Below are 19303 nucleotides of genomic sequence, written 5' to 3' on the forward strand. Positions count from 1 at the left end.
GTTTAGTTTCTTTGATTTTAAATGTATAATGATATAACCATGTATTCTTACTGTGCATAATCCTTTAGGAATGATGCTTGCAATTGTATTCTTAATATTAATCTGGTATAGACATATGCTAAATTAGTTATAGGATTGAGCATAGTGACTTTGGGAGAAGCCTATAAATTGTCAATTCCGGACAAATAACTTGACTTAATGTCGCAGAATCACTACCGGTAATTGCATATTAGGGGGAAATAATTATTTCCACTCTTCAATTCATTGCTATTAATTAGTGTTATTTTTTGCTTTGCATATTTAATTGAATTCAATCAGATATTTATTTACTTTCCAAATTGTATTTGTTAATTTTACAATTTATGTTTTAAAATTTGCCTCTATGGAGACAATAACTTTAATATTTACTACTATAAATTTTACGACGTCTATTTTCATGAAAACGAACAAAAACATTATATGAGCTTTATACTAAAAGATAAATCATTTTTAATGGAAGAATGTCAAAAGTGCCAACTAGTAGAATAAAAGATGATTTAAAGAAAATATTGTATAAATTGGCTTATTTAAAATTTCTGGAAAAAAATATTTTATATTAGTAATGGAATATCTTGTTTTGAAAATTTCGAACGAAACTTGATCATCAATTCCAATAAATGAGATATGAATAGAAACATGACTGTTGCCCGATGGACTGCTCTTTTATAAAAAATTAGTATAAAGAGTTATGTGAATTTAAGTAAATGGTAAATGATGTTATGGATATTTGATGGATGATTTTAAGTGAATAATTGAAAGTAAGAAAGTGTGAATGTTTTTACTAAGAATATTTTAATTTGGAACTAATTATTTTGAATGATGGAATTGTGTACTTATTATGTTGAAGGTGATAAATATTTATTTTGAACATTACTTGGATGGGCCAGTTGAAAAATGATTTGTTAAGAGATTAATTTGATAAAAATTTAAGTAATGACTAAATTTTAAAATTTGTAAAATTTCGAATCCTAAAGTTTGAATGGTGAAATTTGAAAGTTTGATGTAGTATCTAAATTATATAATTATGAAATAAGAAAATTGAAAAAGTTTAACATAAAATAGTAAAACTTGAAATCATATGGATTAAATTATAAAATCTAATTTAAAAAAGGTACTATTTGTAAAAAGTGTAGAATCTGAGGTATAGAGACTTTCTAGTAAGTTCTAAAAAATTATAGGAGTGAAAATGAATTTATAAGTATTTAAATGGAATATTTAAGAAATTATTGAAAATTTTAATGTGATATTATTTATGTGTATTTATTAATAGATAGGGTAAGGTGTATTACATTTTATAATTTTTTATAATTTTTATAAAATATTAAATTAATTGAAATGAAAATTGGAGGAGAGAATTTTAATGAAAATCTATTTTGTAATCACATCTTTCCTTCCAACTAAACCTTTTTCTATTTCTTTCTTTATTATGGCGAGCATGAAAACAATAAAAATAATAATATAAGGTAAAAAAATGCAAGTAAATTTAAGAAAAACGAAACTTTGGGTCTGTATTGCAACACCAACAGGGTCTGTTTTAGGGAAATTGACCCTCTACAAATGGAATATATGTACGATGCAAAAGGGGTTGAATAAAAAAAATTATGTTTGTTTAATTGAAAAATTAAGTATTAAAAAAATAAATATGAAAAAATTAAGTACTAAATTTAAGTTATAAAATCTGTTTGATATATTATTTAAAATTAAATATTGAATATAATTATATTATTTGATAAAAATACTATAATATTAAATGAAATATAAAAAAAATTTAAAATTTTTTTATAAGGAATAAGTAGGTTAAGTTGCTGAAAAAGATTATTTTTACTCTATTATTTAATTGGAGAAAAGATGATATGAAACTGTGATTATATATCATCCGTTAAGTTGCTAAAAATATTAATTTTTAGTTTAAAGAGAAAGGACGACTCCTTAATTCGCCAGTCACTTCATTATAAGATCCCTAATTATATATGTACAAGTAAAGTATATCCTACATTACATACAACTCATATAAATGAGCAAATATTAACTCAATGTACAATAGTTTGTTGATATTAATTAGTAGGGTACCATTTCGTACTACCTTCCAGACATGATTTAGAAATTGCAAGATGTTCTCAACTTGAGTTTGCTGGAGCCATCAAATGCTTGAGGCAAGAGCTTCACAAAACTCTCCAAGAACATTTCCCATTTAGATTCTCTCATATCCCCCAAATTTACACCACCTCCTCCACTTCCATTTTGCACTGAGAAACTCATGCCTTGCCCTTGCACAGTCCCAACTGCTGCTTTACCATTACTTTTTGCACCGTTTTCTATATGAACTTCGGTATCCTTGTACAGAGGAGGTAATGAAGCACATGGCATCAATCTTACAGACGAAAGTTTTGAAGGTCTCGGTGGCTTAGCCAAATTCAAAGGGTTCTGAAAAAGCTTCGGAATATCTGCAGCAATCTCATTAGAGGTACCTTCAATATCATTGTCGACTAGAAAAATTCCAGTGTCATCAACCTCGTACCTATCCATACCATCGTCAACTTCCGAAATACTTTCCTTGGCTTTTACGCAGAGAGTCTCTAGCATACTCATTTTTTCTTCATCACCCCGAAGCTCCCGAGTCATCATTGCGCCTATATCAGCTAGACAAAGGCCAGCACTAACAGCTTGCTTCAAGAAAATGGTGCAAAGGATCAGGACTCGTATCGAGGACTCCCTTAACAATGGAAGCTCTGTCCGCAAAATCTCCGCATCTTTATTTGGATCAAGATTCAGAATATACTCAGTTTCTGACTCCGAAAAAGGAACTAAGGCTTGAGGCCAATGCAACCATTCAAAGTAGGGATCATCTAGGCACTCTGGTAGGCAAAGACCATGATCTATAGGCACGAGCTCAGCTGCCTCGACAGCAAAATTTTCATGTTGACCTCTTTTCTTGACCAGAATGTTGCCTGCATGCCGGTCTAGATTCAGGATTCTCAGGTCGAATATCCCTATTTTATGGACTGAAGCTACGGAGAAACAAGATGGCCCTAAGTTCCCTGCATCAAAGTCATGAGAGATGAAATTTTGTAGGGAGGCAATCTTATAAGGTGAGGCAGAGATAGCAGTTGCTTCATTGACATGGAAGGCAACATGGGAGATTTTTACAAGAGCTGTTGCTGGAACACCGGCAAAGCCACCATGATCGAGGAGATAAGCAGCCAACTCACGGATGCCTGTTTCACCTACGCGTATTGAACGATTTATTCCAGGTTGTCCCAGCATGGATCCCCCACAACCTTTTGGGTTATTGAGAGCTAAAGGTTCCTCGTCAATGGGCTTTGTTACAGCTATAGTTTCACCTCTGCGGTTACGTAAGAAGTAGGTACCACCAAGTCCATTTGATACCGGCACTGGTACTACCCCAGAGGCGATGGCCATGGCCACCTCAATGACAAGAGCATTGATTCTTGGCAGTCTTGGGCCCCCAATAATCTGAATCCTAGGATGGGTTGCATACTCTTGCTCCACATTAGTGGCAAAGGAAAGGCAAGGGGTGGAGAAGCTACGATGGAAATTTGCAACTTCAAATACTTGTTTCAAAGAGTGAGCAAGGTCTTTGTGGCCAACTTCAAGAATGTTGTACTCAAGTTGTGTGAAGGATTGGAGTCTGCATCTTTGAGATCGGTTGAACGGTTTGAATCCATGATGTTGATCAACGGCTACCGCCATTGTAAAGAAACTCATACACAGCAGTCAATCATACCAAGGACATATCTAACTTAATTCCTAGAGGATTATTAGTCTTTCCTAGGAGACCAGTCATCATGTATCTACAAATTGAAAGCATTTTGTTAGTACATGTCATGTGAAATCTCCACCTACACTGTATGCAATATACATGAATGTAGGTACCTGGTTTGAATTCATGTTGTGTGGGATTCATTTTCTTGGATTTGCATACAACCGATAGATACCAGATTAACCTTTACTTACTATATATCCTTGAATCCATCAAACCTGAAACCTTCTGTTTCCCTATTGATTTAAAAGCAATGGTGAAAACTTGATCAGATTCAACTTGAACAAAAACGCAAGGAAACATAAATCCATATAAAACCAGACCTATTAATTAGCCCCTCGCTCCTCCACTTAGAAATCGCCGCAATGTTCTGTACAAATTTAGAGGATAAACAATGACTCAGTAAATTTGAAAACTTTTTCGATTATCAATGAAATGAAAGAAGAAGATCCATACCCCGAACACTGATTAAGGCATTCAGGGAAGAACAGCATCAGGAGCGGGAGAGAACCAAACAGTCACCGGAAAATAATATTTCCTGAAGACCTCACCGCCACTCCCCTCTGTGTTTTGTTTCTTAATTTTTTTCTCCATTTTCACGCGTCCTTTATGTGTATATATATATATAACAATTTGTTTTGCTTTTCCCTCCTATTTTGTTGCCAACTACCTCCATCTTATCTCTTCCCAATCTTCAATGTTTTCTATCTTTGGGGTTATATTATTAGTTGCTTTTAGCTTATTTTTAATGCACCGTCGGGATTTGAAAGTTAAAACAGACGCACCACAACGATCTTGACCACTGCTTAAGATCCGGACTCCATTTCCCATTACTACTATTATCGCGCTTTCCTTGTTAAAACTCATTACCACCTTTCAGAAATTTTCTTTTTGACTCTCATAATTACAGAAATATATGTTTTTATGCCAAAGCATGGTCTTTCAAACTGCTTCAATCTTATAGTCTTACAGCTATCAGGCCCTGCATTTTCATTTAACATTGGCAATGCGCAAGAGTATCAAATGATCTAGATAAGCTACAAACTCACTCCATTTCTAGTTCCACGGCTCATCAACCATGCTCCAAACACCAACCTGGTCATCTATGAGACTAGTATCTGTACAATGATTGGATAACGGTCCTAAACCCCTCACTGAATTTGTATTTAGTTGGTAGCAGTAGCACCCTCATCACAAAAGCCACACATTACTTAGAATACTAAATCCCAGCTTAAGCAAGAAGAGTCTACTGTGCTCCTCCAAACACCACAAACCAATGCCTTTTATGTTAGAAAACCTTGTCGCTCAAGAAACGAAATTAAAAAAAAAAAACAAGACTTAAGGCATGAATCACAATCACTTTATTTAACATTTTATTTTGCCTCTAGGATACAAGTAATAAATCAACAAGGTATGTGTCCTTGGATATATACCTTTTGGCACAAGCTATGTTTTTCTATTACATTTTTTTTATAGAAAAATAAGTTTCTTCAATTTGAGAAGAAAAACATGTAATTCAATTATTCTGATAATGCAATAAAATAATAATTATTTCAGAAAATAAAAAAAAATATTATTTTACCTCTAAACTTAAGTTAAAGTGTCAATTTTTAAAAAAATATAAATACAAGATCCAATAGAAAAATCCACCTACTTAGGACCCCTTTGGATGGGCATTTATCTCTAGTGTGGTGCGTTTAGCTTTCTTTTTGTCTCATGTTACAGTATCTAATATCACTGTCATCGCTATTTTTTCAGTAACCGTAGATAAACGCGCCGCTAACCGCCTCTGTAAGTATACGGATCAGGTTGTAATATAGTTTACAATGAAGTAACGAGCACTCCGAGGATCATACCCAAGGGAGGTGAGCATTAATTTAATTCTAAGCTAAGCACAAATAGATCTAATTACTAATCTAAACAGATTATATTACGAAGAAGTATAAGAGAGGAATTTTTAGGGTTTTATGGTAATAATAAAAATAACAAAAGTAAAGAAATAACGAGAAAGAAAATAATGAAATTTATCAAATCTAATCATGGATAATTAGCTCACTTCGGTAATCATAACTAATTGTTGCTTTGGGCTTCTTGTTCTATCAACTAGTCGATACCTCAACAGGATCTTCTAATCTTCCACATTAAAATATGGAATTAGACCATATTAAAATATGTTGGACGGTTAATGAATTGTTTTTAAATGTTTTATATGTTATGTTATATTTATTTTATAATATATGTTAAATAATAAAAATAAAACAAATAATAAAGCAAAAAGACAACCATTTTATTTTTTTCCCACTTTCTTCAACCTCATGACCGAATATCCATAGTTGAGAAGCAAAAGTTTTGGCCAAGCTTATTTCAAGCTTGCATGGTATATTTTTTTAGTCTGTTTTAATAATTTTTACTTTTTTAATATCGTTGTATATAGGTCTAGTTAATCCGAGCATTAATTTATAAAACAGTTAAATGTTTCGACATGTGCTATTGTTGAATTTATGAGGTTTTTGAAGTTTTATGATAGTTTTGTAAGTTTAATAGCTAAATAATATTACTTTGTAAAGTAAATTTTATTGGTTTGGATTATTAAGAATTTAGTTGTTACAGTTGTAAAATCTCATGAAAATATTATGAAATATATAAATATATGGGCCGTTCATGAGAGATAAAAATCGGCTAGCTTGATTTAAGCTTAGTTGTGCTCAATTTGATAGTTTTGGGTTTAGGGATTAAAATGTATAAAGGGTAAAGTATCAAATTTCTAAATGTGACAAAAAGATTTAATTGCATAAATTAATTGTTTCTTTGGTTTGAATAGATTTAATTAAATTAAACTGCACTTTAGATTAAAATCTTAACGAGTGGGGATGGACGAGGAAAAGAGAAAATTGTCGATTAGTCCCTAAAAGTCAAATTGTATTACAGGTAAGTTCATACTGTTATATTTGGTTAAAATTCATTATTAAATGTTGTTAATGATATATATTTATACATATTTAACACTGCTGAAATGAATTTGGTTTATGTGAAAAATACTGAGTTTCTGAAATAATTACGATGGATCGAGATAAAGTTTCATACATGATATTTCTGTCTAGCTTGGATTGGTAACCTTACATATATGCATAGCCCTGACCGGACTATTTTTCTGTGTTGTCATTAGTTTAACTCGGACAGGTAACTTGATACATTTATTATGTATCTGATTAGCTCTTACTAGCGTTATCTATTTCTAGACTTATGTATTTAATACTTTTACAAAGATCTATTGGAAGAATAAATGTTATTAATCATTTGAAGTATAAAGAAAACAATGTATTTAGGGATTATCTAGTTTAATAATAAACATGATTTTTTACTATTTTGTTTTTATTTTTAATTTACACATAGTTTATTTAATAAATTTTTTATATAGAAAGCGTGATAAATTTAGGTAATATGTAAACATTGAAAGTTAAATTTTTAAAAATTAAAACCAAATTGACACCATGACCATGTGTAAACGTTGATGGGTAAATTTGTTGTTATGCCAATTTTAAAAGCTATCATGTTATCTTTCCGATAAACATTTAACGACTTGTGACTAAAAAATAATGTTAAATAGTTTGATAATCATTTTGTATTCATAGTTGTGTAACTAAAAAAAACTTACTAATAACTCTGTGACCATCAATGTAGTTTACCTAAAAGATAAAAACTATTATATTATTAAAAAGAGTTAATTCGTCAAACATTCCCAAATTATGACCATCATTTTAAATTGGTCCCTAAACTTTAAATCATTCTGATTACATCCTTAAACTATTAATGTTATATCAATTAGGTCCTTCCCCTAATAAAATCATTGATTTAACTGTTAAATGACATATAAGATCTTATATGACATAATTTAAAATGAAAAATTTAAGAAAAAATGAATATTGTAAAAATGAATGTTTTAAAAAAACTTAGTTTTGAAGTTTTCAAAGTTTTCACAGAGTTTTATCGTTCACATTTTTTTTTCAATATTACTTTATTTTTAGTTTTTACTTGTTATATGGCAACATTTTATTTTTTTAAAATCATTCATTTAAAATTTAAATGCATAAGATTTGAGTATCATTTAACTGTTAAATTAACGATTTTAAGGATAAAAGAACTTAATTAATATAATATCATTAATTTAAAGATACAATTAGAATATTTTGAAATTTTGACAACAATTTAGATGAAGATCATAATTAGGAAACTTCTTGTGCAATTAACTCTGTTAAAAAAACCAATAGGAAATAAAAAAAGGGGGCCGCCCACGCGGCAGAGCCCAAACGTTGAAGGAAAGTCTTCGGACCTTTCCAGAAAGGGAACGAAACGAAAAGACCACTAAAATCTGCCATTTCCCCAATTCCTTCATTCTAAGACTAATTCAAAAGTCTTGGTCTTTCCTCCATCAATTCACGCATTAAGCCCCTTCTGTATTTTCTCCGCAAGCCAGATTTCAATGGCGGAATCGCCGTTGGAACCACAAATGGGCTCCGAACTTGAATCGCTGGCCATTCCACCAATGGATCCGTTGTATCTCTCCTCAGATCTAGGGTTTCCTCTCGACGAAAACGATGATTTCCAGCTTACCTTCGACGATTTCGACGAATTGTACTTCCCTTCCGATTCCGACCACCTCATCATGCCCGATTCTTCCGGCGCACCCGCTTTCACATCCGAATCGTACGTGGAAAGGTACCTCAATTCTTCCTCCCCGGGACTTGACAGTTTCAGCGGCCCCAATTCTTCCGGCAACTCCCATTCTCCTATCTCCTCTCTAGGCTCCGGAAATTGTGGTTCGGCCGTTTCCGATGACACGAATGTTACATCGCCGGATTCTGGGAATAACATGGATCAAAAGATTGATGTTGAAGAATTGGGGAAAAGGCGAGTGTCTAAAAGAAAGAAAGGTAATGAAGAAACTGATTCCATCAAGTGTAGAAGATCATCATCGCTGCTGACTGACAATTATAACTCCAACTCTGATAATAAGTTAAATTCTCTGAGCGAAGAGGAGGAGAAAAGGAAGGCCAGGCTCCTGAGGAACAGAGAGAGTGCGCAGCTATCAAGGCAGCGGAAGAAGCATTACGTGGAAGAGCTGGAAGACAAGGTCAGAACAATGCATTCTACGATTACCGACTTGAATAATAAGATAGCCTTTTTTATGGCTGAAAATGCTACCTTGAGACAGCAATTAAGTACCGGTGGTGCTGGTGGTGGAAGCGCTGGAATGTGCCCTCCGCAGCCAGTGCCTTTGCCGATGTATCCACCAGTCGCATACCCTTGGATGCCCTGTGGTCCGCCGTATATGATGAAGCCTCCTGGGTCTCAGGTGCCATTGATACCTATTCCTAGGTTGAAAACACAGCAACAATCAAGGCCAGCTTCCAAAGCTAAAAAGAATGAGAGCAAAACTAAGAAGGTTGCTAGTGTTAGTGTTCTGGGAATGTTGTTTTTCATATTATTGTTTAGTGGTTTGGTCCCAATTATGAACGTAAGATACGATAATACCCCTGTTGGATCTGGGCCTGGTTTTGTTGGAGATGGGTTTTACGAGGTGCATCGTGGGAGAGTTTTGAGAGTTGATAGTCATTTAAATAGATCTAAGTATAGTAGGGATGCAGCATTTTCTTACGGTGATTTTAACATTAGCAATAGAGTTCATGGTAGACGCTCAGAGTCTGGTGGTGAGCGCAAAGAGACTGGTGCACAAAGTGCACCTGATTATATAAAAATGTTAGTGAGCCTCTCACTGCTTCGTTATATGTACCGAGAAATGATAAGCTTGTGAAAATTGATGGCAATCTGATAATTCATTCAGTTCTAGCCAGTGAGAAAGCTTTGGCCTCACATAAGGCTTCTGAAAGAAAGAATAAGGAGACAGGTTTGGCCATTCCTAAGAATTTCTCTCCAGCACTGGCCATTCCTAATGCCAGAGAGAATGGAGGAAAGCATTCACGTGAATATAGAAATCCTGCAGAAAGACCGATGGCTCTTTCTTCAGGCTCTGCTGATGCTTTGAAGGACCATATCAGGTCAACTGCTGCCGATGGTAAGATGCAGCAGTGGTTCCGGGAAGGAGTGGCAGGTAATTCTTTTACTGTTACATTTGCTAATATGCATGTTGGGTGCTTTTCTGGATGTGAATGTTCTATAAAATTGGACTGTAGGTGTAATGCTCCCAACTCTACACTTGTTGTATGTGTCATGTAGTAAGTTGATTGTTTCTTGTCCTTTGTTTTAGGACCGATGTTGAGTTCGGGCATGTGCACCGAAGTGTTCCAGTTTGATGCCTCTGCTCCGGGAGCCATTGTTCCAGCATCCTCAGTTACCACTGAATCTGCCAAAAATCGTCAGAATGCTACCCAGCTTAACAAGGGTAGAAACAGAAGGATTCTCCATGGTCATCCTGTTCCTCTCTCTCGATCTGATCTGAACATAACCCAGGAGCATGTTGGAAGAAATTCCGGAAAGCAAAATCTTCAAGGTAACAAAACAGCTTCTTCTATGGTAGTTTCTGTGCTTATTGATCCCAGAGAGGCTGGTGATGGCGATATGGATGACATGATTGTACCAAAATCGCTCTCTCGGATCTTTGTTGTTGTGCTCTTAGATAGCGTCAAGTATGTTACGTATTCTTGTGGGCTTCCGAGATCTGGTCTTCATCTGGTGACTGCTTAAAGGGATAAGAGAAAAAGGACTGCTACTTCGGCTTGTAGTGTTTATATATATATTTATATATATAATGGTATAAGTAATTATTAGATATAGTGGCTAGGAACAACTTCTATAACAGTTTAACCTCTATGTACTTTTGGATTTGTGTTCTTCAATATCCATAACCTTTTGGCTTTCCTGCTCATGGGTACTAATATAGTAATATTTGCTCAGTTTTTAGAGCCATAGTATGATGCCTCTGCCAATCAATATGGAGATGGTTTTTTGGCCATCATCAATATGGAGAATTTTGTAGCTATACTTCTACTTTATGTTTGATTATCTTTGTTTAGAAGAGAAATAAATAAATTAGAGAAAGTGAAGGAAAAATAAAACATCATGACCCGACTGGTGATGCTTTTAGTTGAAGCTAAAGCTTCTGCTTGGAAGGTAGAATGAATAATGAAAAGACAGAAAAAAAAATATTTTTATTTTATTAGTGTGATTATGAAAAGGTAAAAGAGAGTTGAAAATAAGGGAGGAAAATGAAAATCTATTACTTAATTTATAAATCTTTTTTATATAAAATGCAAATTCCTTAGTAATATAAATTTTTTTGGGGGTCATAAAAGGATAGCTTTATTTAATAGAAACGAGTGTGATACAAATGTGTGTTGATTGAGTCCATGAAATCTGAGATATTAAAATACACTACATAAAAGTCTTCAGAGAACCTAGCATAAGATAAAAGGCTAGGATTAACATGACTTTAAGGTTTAGCTAAAGCATGGGCGCAACGATTACCCTTGAAGGTATGTTGAAGTTGACTATTTAGGAATCTCCTCAACAAATAACATTGAAAATATGTATTCTATGGGCAAGTAAAAGATCATCCCTTAAAACGCCCAAAGTTCATCCATGATATTCAAAGTGTTGCCCCAATAATGATGACATCCAGCAATCCAGGTACCATTATCATCACGAATAATAACTCCCACACTCGCAGCTCCCAAATTTCCCAACGAGGATGGCTTTATGCGAAATAGCAAAGTACTCCACAGCAAGAGAGATGGCTCTTTATCGAATGTCGTTGGCATTTAAGGGATTATTAAAGATAATTGCATTCCTAGCAATCCAAATGCTACGAAGGAAAAAGGTAAACATGGTTAGCCAAGGGATGTGATGTTGAGGTGGGGATGATTTCAAAGTCAAATTATTTTTAAGCCAATCCGGGAAAAGGAGGGAGGAAAACCCATTCCCTCGTCGAAGAGGGATGGGGAAGAAGACTCCAAAGATGAATGGTGAACGAGCATTCACGGAAGAGACGATCAGTTGTCTCAGGAAAAGAATTACAGAAAGGCATTCAGCAGGGATGTCGAGACCTCGGGCACGGAGGAAATATCGAGTTGGTAGAAAAGAACCAACAATTTGCCAAATGGAGGAGAGTTTAGGTGGAACTTTTAGGTTCCAAATCCACAACCAATTTCCCGAACTTCGAGGAGGATTGATAAGGTTTGAAGCAATGTGATAAGTTGATTTAATTGAAAAACACCATTGGGGGAGGTGTTCCAACACAAAACATCAAGACCATCAGTGAAGAGAGGAAGAGGATACACAAGAATACCATTCTTAATGGTGTTCAGAAGGTCAAAAGAGGTATTGTAAGAACCAGTATAAAAATCTTTAACCAAGAAGTAATCTTCATTAGGGAGGAAAGGTCATAAATAAGGGAACAATCCTTAATAATCCAACGAACACCATTTTCGATAATATGTTGGACACTCTAGAGAGCTTTCCAGGTGACCGAGGTATTGGACTTAGTGTTCGAACTACTAAGATATTTTGCTTGAAGGATTTGAGCCCAAAGGTCAAAGCTGGAATTTACAAGATGCCGACAGAATTTTGAGAGGTGAGCTTTGTTTTGTGCTTTCACTTGGCGGATGCCAAGACCTCCAACCCTTTTAGAATGAGAAATAGTGGCCCAATTGTTAAGGTGAAGTCTAGAGTATGATTTTGTCCTACCCCATAGGAAATTACGGTTCCTATGATCGATGGCAGAACATATGCTTGACAACACCTTACATTGTATGAAATAAGGAGGATAAGCCTAGGGGTGTGCAAAATTCGGGTAAAATCGAAAAAATTCAGTTAACCGACCGAATTCTGTTAATCGGTCGGTTAACCGAATTTTTTCGGTCAGGGGTCGGTTAATTATTTTTTGATTTTTCAGTTAACGGTTAATTCGGTTTGAAACCGGTCGATTAACCGAATTTTTTTGTTAACCGAAAAAATTAATAAATAAAATTATAATATATAAATATGCCCACTATTCATCTAAACCCAATATAAACCCAAGTATTTAACCCAACCCAATTACCCAACTCAACCCAATCATAAAATTAAATTACAAATAATTTAATAAATAAAAATAAAATTTTAAAACTAAGACTAAAACTAAAGTCTAAAAATAATTTAATTATGTAGTGGTTCAATTTGGTTAATTCGGTTAATTCGGGTAATTCGGGTAATTCGGTTAATTCGGTTAATTCGGTTAATTCGGTTAATTTTTAACCAAAAATAAAAAAACATATAATTTTCGGTTAATTCGGTTAACCGACCGAATTAACCGAAAAAATTTCAGTTCGGTTAATTTTTTTGAAAAAAAATTCGGTTCGGTTAACGGTTAAAGATTTTGAAAGGTCGGTTAATTCGGTTAATGTTATTTCGGGTCGGTTAACCGGTTGGTTAACCGAATGAACACCCTTAAATAAGCCTAGTAGATTTTAATAAGAACGAGACCTCAGACAGGAGAGAGGAGATTAGCTTTCCATCCCCTAAGTTTGTAGCAGAGTCTCTCAACAATCAAAGCGTAGTCCTCCTTACTAACACGTTTATGGTGAATCGAGTAGCCAAGATAACTAGTTTCACGTATCTCTAAAAAGTTAGTAATCTAGGATTTCTTAGAACCAGGAGTGTTAGGAAAGAAAAACATTATTATATCTAAAATGAAATATTAAACATTTATTTGTATTTAGCTGGCTCGAATCCAGCTTGAGAATCTCCATCCAATGTTCGATTTGTTTTTAAAATAGGCTTATCTTTTTTTGTTAAAGCTCATATTTTAAGCTTCATTTTCCAATCCAAATCTTTATAAAATTTGACAGATCTTCGAATTTGAATGAATAATATAATTTTTAAATAGATTTACTTCTAATTTATTAATTTTAGTATCTAACTTAAAATGTACAATGAAATATAAATTATTACGTAAACATTTAATATTTCCTTTCAGAAATTGAACAACACTATTACAATTTCTAACACTCCGATTTGTAAAAGATAAAAAGATTAATGACTTGACAAAAATTGTAAAGAGTAAGAGCTAAAAAAAATTATTATACCTTTTAATTCTCAAAATTTTCATTTCAAGATTCAACTATTATTAGGATTAATATAATTTTTAATCGATAAATTTGAAAAATTGACCCTCTTTAATACTTTTTATTCTTTTCCATGCAAATAGGCCTGTGGTCTTTGAACTTGGAACTAGGTTGTTTTTTTTTTTTGTTAATTATTATTAAATTAAGATACAAGCTTCTTTTTATTATTTCATCTATCTAAGAAACATTTTCAAAATTAAGCTGATATGATTTCTTTGGTCACTTTAGGATTAGGAGATCCCACCACCATCTCACCAACCATTGCTTCCTTCCCCATAACTTTCTTTCCATTTCTGACCTCACCCAGCGCACCACCTCCACTCAAATCAAACATTATTATTATATTACCAAACCTACCGCAATCCACCAACCATAGCGCTGATGTGTCCTAATCCCATTTGCCCTTTACCACAACCCATTTGCATTGACCAGGTGAAGATATCAGTCACTCTCAAATGGACCAAAACTCTTGAAAATTCAATTCACCAACTCCGCCTCCCTTCTCTCTCTCGTTCCCTCTTATACCAACTTCGCCCCAGAACCCCTTTATCAAAGGAACCAAAAAATTTTCAAAATTAAATCAAATAAAAATGAGTCTTCCTCTAATACTCACCGTCTCCATCATCGCCTTCTTCTTAACGTACAAGCTTTACCAATGGCTAAGGTTCAAGCTCCCACCAGGTCCACGCCCATGGCCGGTGGTCGGCAACCTTTACGACATAAAGCCTATTAGGTTCCGGTGTTTTGCGGAATGGGCGCAGGTGTACGGCCCCATTATATCTGTTTGGTTTGGTTCCACTCTCAACGTGATCGTGTCGAATTCGGAACTGGCTAGGGAAGTTTTGAAAGAGCATGATCAACAGTTAGCTGATAGGCATCGGAGTAGATCGGCAGCCAAGTTTAGCAGAGATGGACAGGACCTTATATGGGCCGATTATGGACCTCATTATGTTAAGGTAAGGAAAGTATGCACGCTGGAGCTTTTCTCTCCGAAGAGGCTTGAGGCTTTGAGACCTATAAGAGAAGATGAGGTTTCCGCCATGGTTGAATCCATCTTTCTCTACTGCACCAATCCTGGTAATCATATTTATTTTTCTCCTTTCTTTAACATTGCTTTTTTTTTTAATTATTTCATTGTTTTTTTAAACAAGTTTTATTATAAAGTTGAAAGCAATAAGTAACTAGATAGATATATAAAACGTTATTAATGAAAGGATTAAATTGTAACTTTTGTTAAAATTAATATTTTAATCTTTAATTTATAAGAAATACTTTTATCGTCTTTTAGTCTAAGCTAATGTGTGTGTGTGTATATATATATATATAGATAGATAGATAGATAAAGGAATCAGCATCTAGAGTCAACACAGTAGAGACGCGGCTCAATTCTGCTTTGAAAAATAGTTTTTTTTTTTGGTAGATGCTTTGAACAATAGTTAAGCGTATAGATGTTGATGGATCGAATTAAGGTAGAATTTATGGATATTTATTTAAATTTGATTTTATGAGTTTCTAATTTTATTTAAGTTTTTTTTCTATTTATAATTTGTTAATTTAAAACTATTTAGAACCATTTATTTTTTAGTTATATATCTTTTTATTTAATATTTAGAATTTTTGTATTTTTTTACTAAACTTTTAGGCATAAACTTTTATTTAATATATTTTTTTCGTTTGTTATATTTTTGGGACGAAATTCATTTGTTATATTATAGTATAATGTATTTAGTATTCATATGGAATAATTAATTTACATAATATATAAAAAAATATATAATCAAATTAGGTTCAGGTAGTGATTATTTAGATTTATTCAAATCCATATTTCAAGTTTGATTCCTAATATAAAGCAGGCTTTAAATTTAGGTGAAAATACAAGTTTTAATTATTATTATTATTATTTATCTATATAATATTCAAAATTATTTATAGTTTTTTTAAGTGATTTTAAATATGTTGGAACTTACCTCTTCTTACATACTATTATTAATTTGTTAAATCTTTTAACTTTTTATTTTAAACAACAATCTCATTATAATTTTTTATCAAATTTTTTTTATATAATATCTAGAATTATTTATAAACCATTTCAACCCCTAAAAAAAATAATGCACTTTAAGACTCTTAAATTCACAGTACAAATTGTACATTAAAACTTTCACATGTCTTCCTAGACCTATAGGCTTCTAACAAATCTTATTGCGTATATATGGACCACAAGGAATACGCAAGTGAACCACAAATGTACTTGAGTACCATGTTTTCTTTAATAACTATTTTTTAAATCTAAATTAACAGAGGAAGATATTTAAGAGATAGAAAACTTTTTTTCTTAATTTTTTTAAAGAAAGTAAGTTTATAAATTCTTAATTTATTTTCGTGACATTGAAAAATCTTTGGGGGTATTCATTTCAAATGAGTTAATTGGTATGAGAGAAAATGTTTAGCTACTCCTTGCTAATTCTGGTTATTCTGTGAAAATAAAAAAAATCAAAACTTAAATAAATAAATTTATAATTAGAGATGGGTTTAGGTGATGTTTTTTTTTGTAAATAAATATAATAATTAGAGTTGGGTTTAGGTGATGTTTTTGACCTCTTTCTGTTTGACGTTGCAACCACTTTTATTAGGCATGAATACGTTTCTTGACTAGAATGGTTGAACAACTTTTCTTCTCTTGTTTGAAACGTTAACAATTTTTTATTTTTCTTTTTGATATTTTTTAGATTAATTTATTTTCGAGGTTTGTGATTAACTCTCCTAACAGGATAGTTTCTGAAATTAGAACCTTCCATTTTCTTTTCAACCTAAAGGGAAAAAATAACCCACCCTCAAATTTTATCACCCAAGCTTTTTGGTATTTCACTTGATCTCTTTGAAAATGGTTCTCTTTTGACTGATCAATTCAATCTAAAGACTCTTTAATTCAATGATTAAAATTATTGATGGTGTTCTTTTATTCCTAACATTTACCATAAATCTGAAATAATATAGGTTCTTTTTTTTTTTGTACATGGAACAAAGACTGGTATTAACAAAAACACATAAGGGTTAGACTACCTAGACTAGTATTTCTTTGGTTGAAATAATAGAGGTTCTTGTATAAGCTAATTTTGTGGCATTCCAACAATATCTGAATGTTGATTGGACTTGAATCCAAGCAGAAAGCCTGGGTAAAACTTTGCAAGTAAGGATATACTTAGGAGCAGTGGCATTCAACAACATAACAAGGCTAGCATTTGGGAAGCGTTTTGTGAACTCCGATGGCATAATGGATGAGCAAGGCCATGAATTCAAGGCCATTGTGTCTAACGGGCTTAAGCTAGGTGCATCACTCGCCATGGCTGAACACATTCCATGGCTTCGTTGGATGTTTCCATTGGAGGAGGAGGCTTTCGCCAAGCATGGGGCAAGGAGGGATCGTCTCACCCGAGCTATCATGGAGGAGCACACCCTAGCCCGCCAAAAGAGCGGCAGAGCCAAGCAGCATTTTGTTGATGCCTTGCTTACGTTGCAAGACAAGTATGACCTTAGCGAGGACACTATTATTGGACTTCTTTGGGTAAGCATCTTTATGTTTTGGAGATTGTTATCAAGTTAGGGTCCATAGCCATCAAGCAAAGTCAATTCTTACAAGTAAATGGAATATGCAGGACATGATTACTGCAGGCATGGACACAACAGCAATCTCAGTCGAGTGGGCAATGGCTGAGCTTATTAGGAATCCAAGAGTGCAGAAAAAGGCACAAGAGGAGCTAGATCGTGTGATAGGATTCGAAAGGGTGATGTCTGAAACTGATTTCTCTAATCTGCCTTACCTTCAAAGCGTAGCCAAGGAAGCACTAAGACTGCACCCCCCAACTCCTCTAATGTTACCCCATCGTGCCAATGCAAATGTGAAAATCGGTGGCTACGACATCCCCAAGGGATCAAACGTGCATGTTAACGTATGGGCAGTAGCCCGAGATCCAGCTGTGTGGAAGGACCCTGAAGAGTTCCGGCCAGAACGGTTCCTAGAGGAGGACGTGGATATGAAGGGTCATGATTTCCGATTGCTTCCATTTGGTGCAGGGAGGAGGGTGTGCCCTGGTGCACAGCTCGGGATCAACCTGGTGACATCCATGTTGGGTCACTTGTTGCACCACTTTTGTTGGACAACAGCGGAGGGAGTGAAGGCTGAGGAAATTGACTTGCTTGAAAACCCTGGACTGGTTGCTCATATGCGGACTCCATTGCAAGCTATTGCCACTCCTAGGCTGCCTTCTCATCTCTACAAACGTGTGGCCGCGGATATGTAAGTTTTTTCCCTAAACTTCTAATTCTTATTGCTCTTAGCATTAGATTTTGAATTCTAAACTTTTTTCTTTTGCAAGTTCTGTTGTATTATCAATTATGTCTCATGTGATTTGTGACCGGTCGCGTGAAAGAAGACCAAATAAAAACGCAGTGAGATACATTATACTATATATTATCTTACTATATAAAGTTTTGTTTCTTTGTTGTAAAATAATTTAATGGGTTCTCTACACATTTTTCTTCCTAAGCTAACACATTAAATTTACAAAATTCCTATGTCAGACTTGGGATGTTATCAAAATACATCATACAGAAAACTAAAATCATACTCGATCTTGAAGAGTTCTAAAAGCATTCCCCATCAGATATGATGAATAGAAGTTATAGTCTATCTTGGGAAACCATGATCACATGAGGTGTATCAAATTCCTTAAGTTGTATGCATGCTATGTAGCATAGTTTTGGTTTACTACCATAACATTTTCTTTTTCTTATTTTGATGTTAATCATATGCACTAAAACTAAATTTTCATTATTAACAAAACTCACGGTTTGATAACAAAAAAACTTCCATTAAAATGAAATTTTGGTTGATATCAAGTGAAACTATTCGAATTTTGACATTCTCTTCCCCTATTCTTAGATCTTTTTTTTTATTAATAGATATTCGTAATATTATTCAAATGCTTTAATTATGTTTATAAATTTCATTATTGTTGGGAGAATGTACTTTCTTTGGAAGAAGTTTTCGAAGTGACATCCGTCGAGTGCTGACAGATTTCAAAATGGTGGAATTATTGTGCTTGAGACATCGATTTTACCCTTGGGTTTTGTCATTTGATTTTTCAAAAATCCCTCGATGGGTTCACGAAGTGGGACCGTCTACCATTTGTACCCACTAATATTATATAAGGGCATGAGTTTGAACCCTACCAAAGTCAAATGCTCACATTTTCTTGGTGGGTTGGGCAAGACACTTCCACTCTGTGAACCCAATGAGGGCTCTTTGTGGAGTCGAGAGATAAAACTTGAGACTAACTGCAAACATCCCGAATACAATACCTCCATC

General features: G+C 33.9%; 3 protein-coding genes across 3 annotated transcripts; 2 read left to right on the top strand and 1 right to left on the bottom strand.

Annotated features, from left to right (window-relative positions):
• Positions 1 to 1965: 1965 nt before the first annotated feature.
• LOC107935492 (phosphatidylinositol 4-kinase gamma 1) lies at positions 1966 to 4418 on the bottom strand. Its single transcript, XM_016868112.2, has 4 exons — positions 4277 to 4418; positions 4144 to 4190; positions 3934 to 4056; positions 1966 to 3851 (listed from the first exon to the last, which is right to left on the bottom strand). The coding sequence occupies exon 4, from the start codon at positions 3763 to 3765 to the stop codon at positions 2137 to 2139; it is 1629 nt and encodes a 542-aa protein (XP_016723601.2). The 5' UTR covers positions 3766 to 3851; positions 3934 to 4056; positions 4144 to 4190; positions 4277 to 4418; the 3' UTR covers positions 1966 to 2136.
• Positions 4419 to 8051: 3633 nt separating this feature from the next.
• Positions 8052 to 10695, top strand: LOC107935531 (bZIP transcription factor 17). The gene is given in 3 exon segments (XM_016868145.2): positions 8052 to 9570; positions 9573 to 9929; positions 10086 to 10695. Coding segments are annotated over 3 exon segments (2064 nt in total). The 5' UTR covers positions 8052 to 8300; the 3' UTR covers positions 10523 to 10695.
• Positions 10696 to 14400: 3705 nt separating this feature from the next.
• On the top strand, positions 14401 to 18402 carry LOC107935532 (cytochrome P450 98A2). Its single transcript, XM_016868146.2, has 3 exons — positions 14401 to 15015; positions 17103 to 17500; positions 17592 to 18402. The coding sequence occupies exons 1-3, from the start codon at positions 14529 to 14531 to the stop codon at positions 18234 to 18236; spliced, it is 1530 nt and encodes a 509-aa protein (XP_016723635.1). The 5' UTR covers positions 14401 to 14528; the 3' UTR covers positions 18237 to 18402.
• The last annotated feature ends 901 nt before the right edge of the window (positions 18403 to 19303 follow it).

The sequence above is a fragment of the Gossypium hirsutum genome, chromosome D13 (genome assembly GCF_007990345.1).
Source record: "Gossypium hirsutum isolate 1008001.06 chromosome D13, Gossypium_hirsutum_v2.1, whole genome shotgun sequence".
In the NCBI taxonomy this organism is placed as follows: Eukaryota; Viridiplantae; Streptophyta; class Magnoliopsida; order Malvales; family Malvaceae; genus Gossypium; species Gossypium hirsutum.